Here is a 15,148-nt window from a genome sequence, read left to right as displayed (position 1 = left end):
TACGCGGGGCCCAGATAGCCTTCCAAGTTGCACCTCTCCACCATGACACAGGTTGAAGAACTGTACCCACTTCCTTTAGCATTAAGAAAGCTGGGGCAGGCAAAGAAACTCAAGAGACTGTGATGCCTGTTCAAGCAAAGCTGTGCTTAACAGATACATCTGTGGTTTCAAGAAGGATAAGCAAAAAGGGTAGCCATGGGAAGAAGAAAAAGAAAGCAGCCATGAAACACTTCCAAAAGGAGGTCATTTTCCCCGGTGTGAATTGCACAGATAATTTAATGTAATTTACTTGATTTTCCCCTCTCAGGGTCTGATTTCAGAAAATCAAATTACAAAGTCATCATCACATCCTAGATTTATTACAACTGACCTGCAGGCAAAAGGATAGAACTATTACATAAACACTTCGATTCCATGTATATATCTTAAATAGAGGAGGAATTCAAACAAGAATACAGGATAAAATATTCCAAAGCTCCAAGAAGCAGTTATGTTACTGAGCTCCATTTTTTACAGACAAATAAGGCAATATCCCTGCACATTAGCTTTTTGATAATTTTTATACATTTTTCTATGGTACAAGAGAAAAATAACCAGAGCTCACAATGTACAGTTCTTACACTATTTTCACAGTTTGTGAACACTATACACCCTTTTGTTTTAATAAAGATACATTGTAATAAACTCCTTGCCCTTAAGTTTATAGTTCATAATAATCTATGATTAATACACTAAAATTGCCTTTTTATGTGGACATCCACACAAGAGAACGGTCAGATTAGCTCCTGGACAGTCAGAATTGCTTTTATCTCCATTTGCATAACGGCAAAGTGACCCTATGCTGAGCCAGACCGGAAGTTGACAGCAGAGAAACAGATTCCTCTTGAGTTCCCGGGAGCAATGGAGGATGATGGCTTGCTGTGGTCGAAGGGAGACATCAAGCAATGTCTCTTTTCAGAACAGTGGGAAGTCTAAAGTTTAGGATACCGTGGGGGAGAAGATAGGGAAATGAGGCAAGTAGATCAAAGAGATAATCACTTTCGAATTCTGCAATTTACAGGGATGTGACTTTAAACAGCACCATTCTCCCTTTATTGTTTGATAGTATTTATGACTGTCACTCTGAGAGGAGACACGGCAATACCTGCCACGATTTGGTTCTATAACGGCATCACCTGCATCTCAGGCCATGGCCGTTTTATATTCCAGTGTGCCTGAACCACTCACCGTGCTGCTTCACTGTCATACAAAGCCTAAGGTTCAGTGCCAGGGAGGCCCAAGCAAAACCTAATGAGAACCTGGCTAATGGGTAAGTGAAGAAGCACAAGATACTTAAATGGCCTCTTGTAACAGTGCTGAGGGTTTTGTTTTGCTTTTTGTATTTTTTTCCAGTAGAATTCCAATGCCAAGAAATGGTGGCAGACTAGGAGAGGTTCTAGCAGGTGATGAAGGTAAAGGCTGCCATTTCAGATCCTCATCTGGTCCAATGTGTCTCTAGAAAAGATGCCTCTTTATCACCTACCACATCGGCTGGGCCCCACTATTCTTAGCCTTTTAAACACCAGCGCATATGAGAGATTTGGGGCTAAAAATCCTCGGTAAGGAACATCCCTGCTAACTGTAAAGGTTTTTTGATATAGAAAAAAGGCAAAATATTGGATTAAGCGAAAGTCACATAGCGACAATAGACCACAGGGGAAGGGAAAGGGATTCAGAAACTGAAGACCTGGACCAGTGATGGCAAGAAGCAAACAACTGAGATTTGGTCTTTTGCTGCCTACTAGAAATCTTTATCTAATCAATCAAGGCACATTGCTACTAGCTACTTCTCCCTGTTAGTGAGTTATGATGGCTAAAGTATCAGGCTTGGGACCAAGGGGAAATATATAGCTGCTACAAGTTGTTCCAGATAAAATACTACAATTAAAAACATCTGTAAACTTTGCCTTCTGTACTGTTTTCTTCTTTCAGTCCTGGTGGTTTGTGGCAGGTGGAACATCAAGTTGGCAGCACACCGAATTCTGAGAATGAAAAATTCTTAGGATCAGCACCTTCTTTGACAAGTGGCAGACTCCTGAGTCTTCCCAATGAAAAGTAGGACTGGTAAAGGAGAAAACACATTCTGTCCTGTCTCAATATTTTAATGTTCACCTCTTTGAACGCAACATGGTTTTTGGTAAAGATAAATTCATTCTAATTTAACATGATATTTCAAACAGGAAATTTGGCTGAGCACATCGATCCCCAAACATCAACTGTAACTGTAAAGCAACAGAATATCACATCAGTAAATCTATTGCACTTGGTGAAGAAAGTAAATTCCTCCTTTGTCTCCCAGCTCCAGAAGGCAATGTGTCTCGTTGGCTGCGCAAGCTCTTCTCACTCAAGCCCGAGTTTCTAAGTTCAGACATAGTACATCCATCACCGTGTCCTTCCAGGATTTGGACGTCTGACAAAACACCATTCCAGTAGCTGCATCTCCAGGTTTTGAGTCTAGAAATGAATTTAAGATGTGATCTAATCACAGTCAACAACTTGATCGTACTGACTTCCATATTTCATGAATATGTTCATCACAAAAGAGCAGGATGAGGTCTCTCTGACCAGCACTCACACCGTGTGATCAGTCAGGTATTACAAGGATGCACGTTCTAGGTGACAGGAGTATACAGACATGATGGAAACGAACACCAATCTTATTGCACATGGTGTCTGGGCGAGCAATAAAAACACTGTGATACGGGATGAAAATTCTTTACGTCTTGCTTCCTCTCAGCCCTTTTTTCTAGAGTCTGATGTAGCAGCGATATCAATCGACATACATGGGAGAGCTGGGAGTAGCTGGCATTTGATCCAGGATTTTACAAACATAGCATGCGACCTCAACGGCACGTTCTTCATACATCAAAATAAAGGGATGTTTCTGTAAGAAAATTGTAAACAAAAAAGTCAAAAGTTTGTATGACAGCCCAAACTGAACATTTTCCAATTTTTATAGAACACAGAACTCCAGGCTCCCAACCACACACAGCTGTGAAATACTGCAACACCACAAGTTCAGAGAGGTGAGTTCAGCCTTTATTCCATGCAGATATGCTAATGGGCATGGGCAGGCCTGGAGAGGATACGTGGTAATGATTTGAAGGTGCCACCTTGGCAACGAGGTCTGGAAACTTATCTGTATACCACGGAGTGTTTGTTGAGGGAGACAGCTAAGTTGTTACTCAGCACGAAACATAGCTGGAGTCTCCACCACACCATCTAAGAGCTAAGAAGAATGACGTAAATACCAGTCGCTATTCCTCTTGGGACACCAGTATAAATCTCAACCTCCATTTCCCCCATATACAACAGGAGGACCTTTTTACAAAAAGGTCGCAATCCTTTTGACCTCTTCTTTTGACCTTTTAACAAAAAGGTTGTAATCCTTTCGACCAAAAGAGGCCTAAGAAAAATTTGCCCCAGGAGCTTCTTCCCTGTACTCTCCAGAGTCCGGGCCCCAGCATCTGCTTCAGCTTTTAAACTCCACCTCTATCAACAGTTTTCTTCTATAGCCTAAGTACGCTGACTGGATGTTCTTACAGTCATTGATGGACTGCAATATCGGAAGTTTGTCACAACATCCTTGGAGAGCTAGTAGTTAAATGTGACAAACAAATGGATCTTTTCTTAAAATATTCCCACATTATTAGATCACAATACTTTCTCCACTGCCCTACCAATGCCACACCCAGCAGACTGCTTAAAACACCCAAGTTCCATGGGATGAATGAGAACTTTCAAAGAAATGGGAATAGGCCGTATGATGTAAATTTGTGTGAGTTTTTATAAGGGCAGAATAAACACAAACTTTTCACTAATTTTTTTCTTACGGCTGCATCACATAGACTATGCAATGGAAAATGGCTTCTTAAAGTGAAAGTCAGAATTCTCTGGGGGTAATTTTTATAACATGTTAAGACCAAAATTTTCCATGAGAATTTAGCTAGTATTAGTAGAAAAATTATAACTACAAATTTTCTCTTTCCAAATATTTGTTTAAAAACATTAACAAAAAAAACTCAATAAAGTTGAGATGTTTGTTTACGACAGAGAGGCCCACTGCTTGCTTAGTGAACCAGCACATTAAGAGAGTTCCGGTGTGAGGATGTACCTACAATCCCCACAGTCCCACACTCACCAGAAGCTCTTTATACTTTGGCCTTTTGGATTCATCCTTCGTAAGGCTAAAATAACAGAAAAATAACATTATTAAAATGTAGATTCATTTGCCTAAGTATTTTTCTTTTCACAGATGAAATATTACAAAGAATGAAATAGTTCTTTCCTTCAGATCCAAAGTAACAATGCAGACAGCCTGCTAAACACAGTAAAGCACATACAAAAAATTATGACAGTCTATAATCTGAAGATTTATCTCTGGGATAGTCAGTGTAGGATGATTAGTTAAAAATTAGAAAAATACTAATTCTTGAAAATTGACTAAATTATGGCATAGCTACACAACACTAGTTAAATATATAAATGTTGTACAAGTATAAAATTATTTGTGTACATATATGCTTTTCTAAATGTAAATAAAAAAGTAGACAGGTATTTATGCAGAGACTACCCAAGAGAAACCAGCAATCAAGTAATTCTGGGAGATAAATTACATATACATTTTTATCAATTTATCCTTAAGTTTTAAAAAGTTTATACTCTGTATCTCAATATGTTCTTTGGTCCAAAAGTCTAAAACAATATAACTTCACTAAAGACTACATCAGTATATACAAATCTCTGCCCTGTTGACATTTTCTCCTTGTCTCCTTGAATTCTACCTTGCCTAATTAAAGCTGCCAAAAGTATTTTCATTTTGTTTATATTTACTTCATCTATCTTAGCCCGTATCTTAATCACCATTCCCTTCCAACCTCAGTATTTTACTATCAAACATGAATATGGGTAACATAGTTCACCTCTTTCTAAACTCATTGCTGTTTTCCATATCCCACTTTCTGTAATGGATACTGCAATGTGCTCTGTAGATTCCCTCTTTGAGGAGGAAGGACTTATTCTTCCACTGTGGGGCATGCTACCAGCTGACAGCCCTTTACTATCGGCCTCTTCAGAATTACCACAGCTAAAGAGAGCCACCTTAGCCCAACTGGGACAGTCCGTCTCTAATGACTGAGCCACAAAAGTGTATAAAAATCCAAGGTCCTCATTCCAAGGCAGATCAATACTAAAGGCCCTCCCAGCTTCACAGATTCCCAGAGTTGCCTGAGGCTTTCACTGACACGGCGCTGCAACTCAGCTTCTTCTGCTCAATCTCGTTTCCTTCTCATTGCTAGTGTTGATCCCAAGATCACTACCTAGTCTACACTCTTATCTCTGTCTCAAAAGCCTGCTTTCCAGGTATCCAACTCGTGACATCCTTCTTCTGGGTTAACTCTTCTTCTTGGCCAAGTACAGTTGGCCCTTGAGCAACACAGATTTGAACTGTACAAATCCACTTATATGTGGATTTTTCTTCTGCCTCTGCCACCCGAGATAGCAAGACCAACTCCTCCTCCTCCTCAGTCTATTCAATGTGAAGACAAAGATGAAGATCTTTATGACGATCCACTTTCACTTACTGAATAATGTATTTTCTCTTCCTTATGATTTTCTTAATAATATTTTCTTTTCTCTAGCTTACTTCATTGTAACAATGCAGTATATAATACATATACAAAACGTTATGTTAATTGACTATGTTATCAGCAAGGCTTCTGGTCGACAGTAGGCTATTTGTTAGTAGTCAAGTTTTGGGGTAATCAAAAGTTATATGCAGATTTTTGACTGAACAGGCGGTCAGCATCCCTAACCTCCACACCATTCAAGGATCAAAACAGTCTATGAATTGTAAGCTCACAGTCTTCCCATTCCTAAAAATGTCTGTATTTCTTCCTTATTGTGAATATTTGAGTGCCTGAGTATAAAACTTTAGGACCAGGTTGACAATTATTTTCCCTCAGCACTCTGGTGCTGTGACTCCACTTTTTCCTGCAACTATTGTGGCTGGGAACAAATCTGCTGTCAGTTCTATCAATCCTTAACAGATAATCTGTTTTCTCTTCCTGATATTGTTTGATAATTTTGCTTCAATGCATAAATGATGAGAAACAAAGGTATAAGTTTATGTACCTTATACCTTTGTTTATACCTTTTTCATCATTTATGCATTGAAGCAAAATTGCACAATATCAATTAAAATTTACCTTTTAAATTTATATTTAAATTTACCTTTAAGCTTTTACCTTTGTTTATCCTACATGATAAACAGACTTCATTTTCAATCTGAAAACCTATACTAAATCAGTTTTCAAATGTTTTCTTTCCCCTATGATCTCTGTAAATATTGCTTCTGCACTTTCAGAGTTGCCTTCTCTATTTCCATTACATGCATCTTAGAACCTCTTACTTGGTATTCTATTCTGATTCTTTACTGCTTTTCATATAATCTGTGTCATGCTGGGGGAACTTCTCAGCTCCATTTTCTATTTCTCTAATTTTGCCTTCGATTATTTCCAGTCTAGAGTACATCAAGTCTGTTGTGTCTTTCATATCAACAGCTATGATTTTTCCATTTCCAAGACTTCTATTTCCAACTGCTTCATTTGTTTCTTCCTCAGTTTTAATTGAATTTATGCCCTTATTTCCTTGAGCAACCTAAATATACTGATTTTCTTTTACAGCATATTTCAGACAATTTCAGATATCTATTTCAACTTAAAAGTTTCTGTTCCATTTTGTTAAATGCTTTCTTAGCATTACCCTTCAGTATTTAGGAATTTTGATTTGCAGACTCATTTTGAAGTAACATGCTTACCCTCCACGCATATCCATACATTTGTTCAACAAATGTCTGAGTGCCCTACTGATCACTATGAACTGAACTGGGAGCTAGGGATACACATATAGAGCAGTTTTACAGTTGCCTCTATTTCACAGGGCCACCAGTATTGAACAGGGTCCTATAATGGACCTTTCAAGTTCCACTCCTATGTTGGTATTAGGATAATTACAGTTCCAGTCCTCTGGTTGCAAAATCGGTATCTAAAGCCTTGTTGTTGTGTAGTACCATAGCTTGCTTAAAGCTGTGGCCCAGGAAGTAACTGAAATCATTTTTTTCATTTTCCAGAATGAAAAATGACCTGGAATACAGCAAGCCCATGGCTTCAGATCTACACAGCATTTTGTAAGTATTTTTGTTGCATTTTTCACCCACACAGATATTTGCCTTCTTTGTAAAGCTGCCATTACCTTTCTGGTTTTGTGTTTTTCTATTTCATCTACTGGAGCAGAAAATTATGTCAGTGTATAAACCTATGATGCTATTTGGGTGGAAATCTTAAACTATTAACATTGACTGTCTTCTGTTTCTAAATTACAGCTGACATTAATCATCTGTTATCAATAATTATATTAGCTTCCCTTAGACTAATAAGGTAGCCATTAGCAAAATTAATTCTAATAAAATATGTATTTCCTTAGTTACATTAGCCACATTTCAAATGCTAGCAGCTACCACACTAGACAGAGCAGAATATAGGCCATTTCCATCACCTCAAAAAGTTCTACTGGGAGAGCTTCAGCTCATTAATCTCTCTTCAACGATATCTAATCTGTTGAATCCAGCTATTGTTTTAATTTATGCTTTTTATTTCTAGAAGTTCTATTTGGTTCTTTATAAATGTGTTCCCTGCTTATATTTCTCAGCTGCCTCTTTGTTTTTCTTTACACTTATATATTTTTTGTTTCCTTTCATTCCAATATTTGAAGTCTCTGCAGATCTATTCCTACTATCCATTGTTTCTGATTCTCATTTCTTTTGTGAGTGTTGAAATTTTTTTGTGGACTACATATTCCACTTAACTTTATTTTTCGGAATCATTTAGTCCTAGGCTGAATGATTTGCTTTTGCTTCTGCCCATCAACTGGGGGCAAGAGGAGGGTATCTTTCCAACCAGGGACTTTGAAAAGTAATTTTTCTTAAAATTAAATTCTCTAAGTATTTTTACCATATACAATATGAATTTAGACAGCAAATCTACATTTGCTTGGGTTATCATAATTTACTTTGACTCTTCCTTCTCTCCCATAATTTCCCTCCCTGAATTTCAGTCAATTTCAGAGCTCCATGGATTCCTCAGTTTTGCACCAACTCTTTTACATTTTAAAAGGGACTTTAGGTGGGGCACGGTGGTTCATCCCTGTAATGCCAGAACTTTGGGAGGCTGAGGCAGGCGGATCACCTGAGGTCAGGAGTTCAAGATTAGCCTGGCCAACGTGGCGAAACCCTGTCTGTACTAAAAATGCAAAAATTAGCTGGGCGTGGTGGTGCGTGCCTGTAGTCCCAGTTACTCAGGAGGCTGAGGCAGGACAATCTCTTGAACCCAGGAGGTGAAGGCTGCAGTGAGCCAAGATCACGCCACTGCACTCCAGCCTGGGCAATGGAGCCAGACTCTGTCCTAAATAAATAAATGGCACTTTAAAATGCTTATCCAGGCCAGGTACAGTGACTCACGCCTGTAATCCCAATACTCCAGGAGGCTGAGGCAGGAGGATCGCGTAAGCCTAGGAGTTTAAGACCAACCCGGTAATACAGTGAAATACAGTATCTACAAAATTTGTTTTAAGAAATTAGGCAGGTGGGCCAGGTGCAGTGGCTCACACCTATAATCCCAGCACTTTGGGAGGCCGAGGCGGGCGGATCACCTGAGGTCGGGAGCTGACCAACCTGACCACCATGGAGAAACCCCAACTCTAGTAAAAATACAAAATTAGCCAGGTGTGGTGGTGCATGCCTGTAATTCAGCTACTTGGAGGCTAAGGCAGGAGAATCGCTTGAAACTGGGAGGTGGAGGTTGCGGTGAGCCGAGATTGTGCCATTGCACTTCAGCCTGGGCAACAAGAGCAAGACTCTGTCTCAAAAAAAAAAAAAAAAAGAAATTAGCCAAGTATACACACTGCTGTAGTCCCAGCTACTTGGGGGGCTGAGACGGGAGGATCGCCTGAGCCTGGGAAGTTGAGGTTGCAGTAAGCTGCGATCATGCTACTGCACTCCAATCTGGGTCACAGTTTAAAATGTGGGCTGAGATCTGAGGAGAGCAAAATCACTTGGTGATCACTGAACAGGACCCAGAGACAAAAACTCCTTATCTGAGGAATTTAGAAGGGAGCAAAAACCACCCAATGACTATCAAACAGGCAATCTGGAGGCAAAATTCCTCATCTGGGGAAAATTAGAATTAGACTTCCCAGCCCGGCGCAGTGGCTCATGCCTGTAATCCCAGGACTTTGGGAGGCCGAGGCAGGTGGATTACTTGAGGTCAGCAGTTCAAGACCAGCCTGGCCAATGTGGTGAAACCCCATCTCTATTAAACATACAAAAATTAACCAGGCATGGTGGCATGTGCCTGTAGTCCCAGCTACTTGGGAGGCTGAGGCAGGAGAATAGCTTGAACCTGTGAGGTGGAGGTTGCAGTGAGCTGAGATCGCGCCACTGTACTCCCACCTAGGCGACAGAGCGAGATTCCATATGAAAAACAAAAACCAAAAAAACCAAAAAAACCAAAAAGTAATTAGACTTCCCTATTATCTAAAGCAGGCATTGGTTTCAGATTTTTTCCCCCCAAAAAACTTTATAAGTAACTAGAATTTCTATACATCTTCAGAATGCCATGTTGAAATTCACTGTGCAACACTTGCTGACTTTAAGGAAAAAATTACTACAAATGTGATCATTTATTGTGACTTACATGGATAATATGGTCCAAATTACCCTCAAGCTTTAAGGTCCATAAATACCCCTAAGGAAAAATCCACTGTGGCATGCTCAGTGCCCCGCTGCACTCTTCTGCAGCACGCTTTCTTTCTAATAAACTTTTCTTTTTCAAACCTATACTGTTGTCTGTAAATTCTTTTTATCAACCCATGAGTCAACCATTTCCTAATGCCGGGGGCTCAGACACCTCGGCCGGCAAGGTCTTCCTTTTGAACCATAAGTCTTATCCTTTTTTTTTTATCTTAGGAAAACTTTTAATTGAAGCAGACACACAGAAAACACAACTCCTAAGTGCAGAACTAAAATAAAAGTAACAATATTCTGACTTCCAATACCTTATATTGTTTGCTTTTAACTTTCATATAGAAATAGAACCATACATGCTGCTTTCTGTCTTACTTCTTTCACTCAACATCAGTCGTGAGATTTACTGAAGTTGCTGAGTGAAGCAATGGTTCTATCTTCTCGATGCCATATACCGCTGTATACATAATGCTACAACTTATTATCTGTTGTACTGTACAAAGAGTTTCCAATAGTAGGTTATAAATCTGCTTTTCTGGACATTCTTATATATGTCTTTTAGTGTATTTATGTCCACACTTTTGTTGGGTATATAGTTAGAACCTGAATTGCTGAACCATGGTGTATACATCAACCACATTAGATCAGCTATACTGGATTACTGCTTGTTTTTCACGGGAACTGTACTAATTTATACTCCTACAAGTTATGTATGAGACTTTCAGTTGCTTCAGATCCTCATCAATACTTGCTACTGTCAGTATTTTAAACTGTGGTCATTCTGGTGATTATAGTGGTATTTCATTGTAGTTTTGACCTGCATTTCCCCTGATTACTAATAATGCAGAATGAAGGCAGCACACTGAATATGTTTACTGGCCTCCTGAATATTTTAAGTGCCTTTCAAGTATTTTGTTATTTTTGGTTGTTATTTTTCATAAGTGTTCTACATTTTTAAGTATTCTTTACATATTCTGTGTAAGTCCTTTGTCGAATATAGGTATGAAAGATAACTCCTAATGTGTGGCTTGGCATGTCATTCAGCGCTGTCTTTTTAATCAATGGAAGTTCCTAATTTTAATGAAATCCAATTTTACCAATCTTTCTCTACGTTCTGTTTCAGAAATCTTTACCCAAACGTAATGAAAATATTCTCCCATATTATCCTCTGTGTGCTTTTAATTTACATAACTGAAGAAATTCAGTTTGGCAAAAACCATTCAAGGAGAGGGAAGTCATAAGAAATCCGGCCACAGCGAGCCAGGTGCAGTGGCTCATGTCTGTAATGCCAGCGCTCTGGGAGGTCAAGGTGGGCGGATCACGAGGTCAGAAGTTTGAGACCAGCCTGGCCAACACGGTGAAAACCGTCTCTACTAAAAAAAATAGTAATAATAATACAAAAAATTAGCCGGGTGCGGTGGCACGTGCCTGTAATCCCAGCAGTACTCAGGAGACTGAGGCAGGAGAATCGTTTAAACCCAGGAGGTGGAGGCTGCAGTAAGCGGAGACCACGTCATTACACTCCAACCTGGGTAACTGAGTGAGACTCCATCTCAGAAAAAAAAAAAAAAAAAAGAAATGTGGCCAGAGCAATAAACTAAGTCCAGATCATTATGGGTTCTGAAAGCCTAAATTAATTAATTTTAAGGATAAGATGAAGTTTCTAGAATAATATTTCTCAATTTTTTTTTCATTACTTATCCTCCCCATCATGAAATTTAAATACGACAGATATAGTGCATATCTGTTTATATTCTATGGCCCTTTGGAGGACTAAAAACCATTATACAATCCAAGATTTTCATTTCTCCAAAATCAATTTTTGCCTCCTTAGGGTCAATATCACCCTGTTAAGAATGCATACTTTAGACAGAGAAGTAACATGATCAGATATACATCAGAAAAAATTCAACTCTAATAAAAAGGGGAATAATTTGGAATAAGGCAATATTGGATTATGAGAAATCTGAATGATCCAGGTCAGAGATTACAGGCAATGTCCAAGACAAAGAGTGGCAGAAAGAATGGACAAATACGGAGAGCTAATATGAGCATATTATAAACATAAGTATCCTTCAATGTAGACGTTAACGATTTGCAATGACATGGAACTATGAACCTACTCAGGGAAAACAATGAGACTCTAATGTCTAAAACTGTCACTCTACTATGGCATCAAGGGAAACAGAAATAAACATGTACAAGTACCAACACATACAGAACAAAACCAATAAAGATATCAAGGAATTAAAAAGAAAGCAACCATGATGGAAGGTTCACAGGTGATCATTTTAAATATTATACTCTAAGACTTATACAGATCCTTTTAAGCAAATATTTCATAAAAATGAAATACATAAAATGATCACATTTATGCAATTATAAACTATCCATATTGTGTGCAAATTAATAAAGGGTTGTGTTTTAAAAGGAGGAAGCAGCCAATTTGAGTCATCCTTATGTCCTTCTTCTACCTAGAAAATCTTGAAGTATTCCTCTCCCCTCTGAAAAATCAACACAAAAGTAGAATTTGGTTACAGAAGATGAAAGAGACTTAAAAACTATAGTCAAACAAATATTTTTAAATTTTTCATACAGAGGAGGGCAATGTTCCCTAATATAAGTCTGTAAGACCTAAAATGAGTAGAGAGAAATCGCATTCTTGGCAGGAAAAAATTATGAGAAACAAAAAGGTATTTTCAGGAATAAACAGAAGATACACAAAATGCTCTGAGGCTTTTTGTTCATACCATATCTTACATTTAAATCATGTTGGATAAACAAAATAAATGTCAAAATATTTAAATGATAACACAGAAATATTTTATTTAAAATAGAGACTGAAACAGTATAAAGCATGATTATATTTCTTCCATATATGCATATGTTTATTCTTAGGTGCTGCATATACACAAACACACAACACACTATTAGAAAGGTGGACAAACAACAACAGGTGTGGGGTTCACACCTTCCTTGGAGTAAGGTTTCAGAGAGCAAAGATACATAGTTCTACCAACTACACTTTGCATGTGGATGTGACCGTACTACGTAAACCCGACGGTTTTCTGTTATGTCAGAACACAGATCCAACCCTGAAAGTCTGGTCTGACAAGGTCTTGATTCAGTAAATGCTTCCAGGTGATTTTGGTGCAACTGCATTGTGAGAACCACATTAGAGTAAGATGATCAGTCTCACCTAGAAGTTTAACCTGGTATTTCTTGTACCAGGGTACTGGAAGTCTGGAGACAGCAGCTTCTCCACCACTCATGGCTGTTTTTCACCAATACCTGAGTAGCAGAATAAGAAGGTGATGCCTCTCCCAGCTAGCTGTAACCTTCCATACAGCCACAGTGATCCAGAGTCCCAGCTTAAAAAGCACGGTGATGTGACCAAGGGTCCCCTTCCTCCATGCGCTGCTAAGACCAAGTAAATCTCACTATTCTCACCATGCATGTTCGACCATTCATAAATCAGGTACTCACCACAAGTTGACAAAGTTGATGAAACTTGGGGAGAATTCCCTTTCCTCAGAATTACTCAGCTGCGGAGGATCTCCTTTCACGACTTGTGTTAGTTGATCAAATACACTATTCCACTTTGGATAAGGAAATCGGCCTGTGGCCAACTCATACTAAAGAGAACAAAGAGGAAAGAGCAAAATACACCAGGCATTATTTACTACTCTCCACTGGAATGGCCACGAAAAAAATCTAAACTACAAGCAATACTCTTGTAAAACCTTGAATTAAACACAGGTTAGTCTGGGGAGGAATCTTCAGAATCATAAAGGCTAAGTAGAAGTTATGTTTAGAAATCAAGATCATATAGAGAATTCTGAATTAACCAAATTCAAGGACTTGGAACACAAAACTTAAGCCTAGACAATGTCCCTACAATGCATGCTCCAGGGCGGCCTCTGGGTCTGACTTCTTTGTGAGAAAGTCTGGAAGACTGGTTTTAGAACTATTTTAGTATAGAATATGCACAACTTTTGGCCACCTTAGAGGAAGGCCTTGGTCCAGAATAGTGGTTAGATTCTTTTTTAAGGCGAAAGAACATCCAACAAACAAAAGCCCAATCTGAGCTTCGAGGAAACAATGTGCAAATCCTGCTCTACAGCTATTCTGTAACTACTGCAATTTCAACCATAACCAAATTTTACAACTAGTGAAGAAATCAAGTCAGGGTCAAACCCTGCACCCTGAAGTCCCAGTAAAGGGCTCTGGACAGTACTTCTAAGCCACACCAGAAGAGATCTGAAGTGTCTTACGTATGTCCCAATCCCATCAAGGGTCAAAAATATTCTCTAATAACCAGTGAATCATATTCTCATCTATCTCCCTTTCTGCTCTGAAAAATAATGAAAACCTACAAATTAGGCTGGGCGCGGTGGCTCATGCCTGTAATCCCAGCACTTTGGGAGGCCGAGGCGGTGATCACGAGTAGATCAGATCGATCATCCTGGCTACATACAGTGAAACCCCATCCTACTAAAAAATACAAAAAAAAAAAAATTAGCTGGCGTGGGTGGCGGCTTCTGTAGTCCTGGGTAGCCACTCTGGACAATTGAGACAGGAAAATGGCATGAACCTGGGAGGCGGAGTTCCCGCAGTGAGCCGAGATCATGCCACTGCACTCCAGCCTGGGTGACAGAGCGAGACTCTGCCTCAAAAACAAAACAAAACAAAAACACTACAAATTTTGTTTTTTTCCCAAGAAATGTATCTAAATCTGCACCATCGCATAATGAATCCCATTTTACATGCACTGACAGGTGACTGATACATGAGGATGAGGCTCCAAACATATTACAGAGGAAGATGGCATACAGGAAGAGAGACAGAACTCTCAGAACACTGATTCCGTTTCCTTCCTAAAAGATGCCTCTGTCAGCTCACTGTTGTTTCTAATTACACACATGTGTGCACAAAAGTAAGCAGGCATTCATGCATACACACACAGAAAAATGTATTCCTTCAGCTGAGGTTTCTTTTTGTTAAAAGTATAAATGCTTTTCAAGATGTAAACCTTCCTGGTTATTCACAGAATTAGGAATAACTTCATTAGATTCCTTCCTGTGTTTTAATAATAGGAAGAAAAATTGGCTGCATATCATAAAATAAAGGACTTAGGATCTTAGAAATTAATTTCATACATTTCATAATTTTTATAAGATTATCCTTATGAAAAATAAATTATGAACCAACTGTAAGTACAGAATACCTTTCAAACAAGGTTTAGCTAAAAGTACTTAAACTTGCTAAAAAATTTTGTTAAAACCTTTCACAAAACAAAATTTTCTTTCT

General features: G+C 38.8%; 1 protein-coding gene across 4 annotated transcripts in view; it reads right to left on the bottom strand.

Annotated features, from left to right (window-relative positions):
* Positions 1-258: 258 nt before the first annotated feature.
* MAP2K4 (mitogen-activated protein kinase kinase 4) overlaps positions 259-15,148 on the bottom strand; it is a 121,212-nt gene continuing 106,322 nt past the window's right edge. For 3 of the 4 annotated variants that reach the window (XM_003912361.3, XM_003912362.4, XM_021928178.2), the window contains 3 exons: positions 13,325-13,473; positions 4,181-4,226; positions 259-2,923 (listed from right to left, as the gene is read on the bottom strand). In XM_003912361.3, the coding sequence (XP_003912410.1) occupies positions 2,810-2,923; positions 4,181-4,226; positions 13,325-13,473 (309 nt within the window). In that variant the 3' untranslated portion in view covers positions 259-2,809. Of the gene's footprint in view, positions 2,924-4,180; positions 4,227-13,037; positions 13,130-13,324; positions 13,474-15,148 lie in introns of those variants that run through there. The other variant, XR_002517842.2, reaches the window with a different exon arrangement.

The sequence above is a fragment of the Papio anubis genome, chromosome 17 (assembly GCF_008728515.1).
Source record: "Papio anubis isolate 15944 chromosome 17, Panubis1.0, whole genome shotgun sequence".
NCBI lineage: Eukaryota > Metazoa > Chordata > Mammalia > Primates > Cercopithecidae > Papio > Papio anubis.
This window is presented reverse-complemented; position numbering and strand designations above follow the sequence as displayed.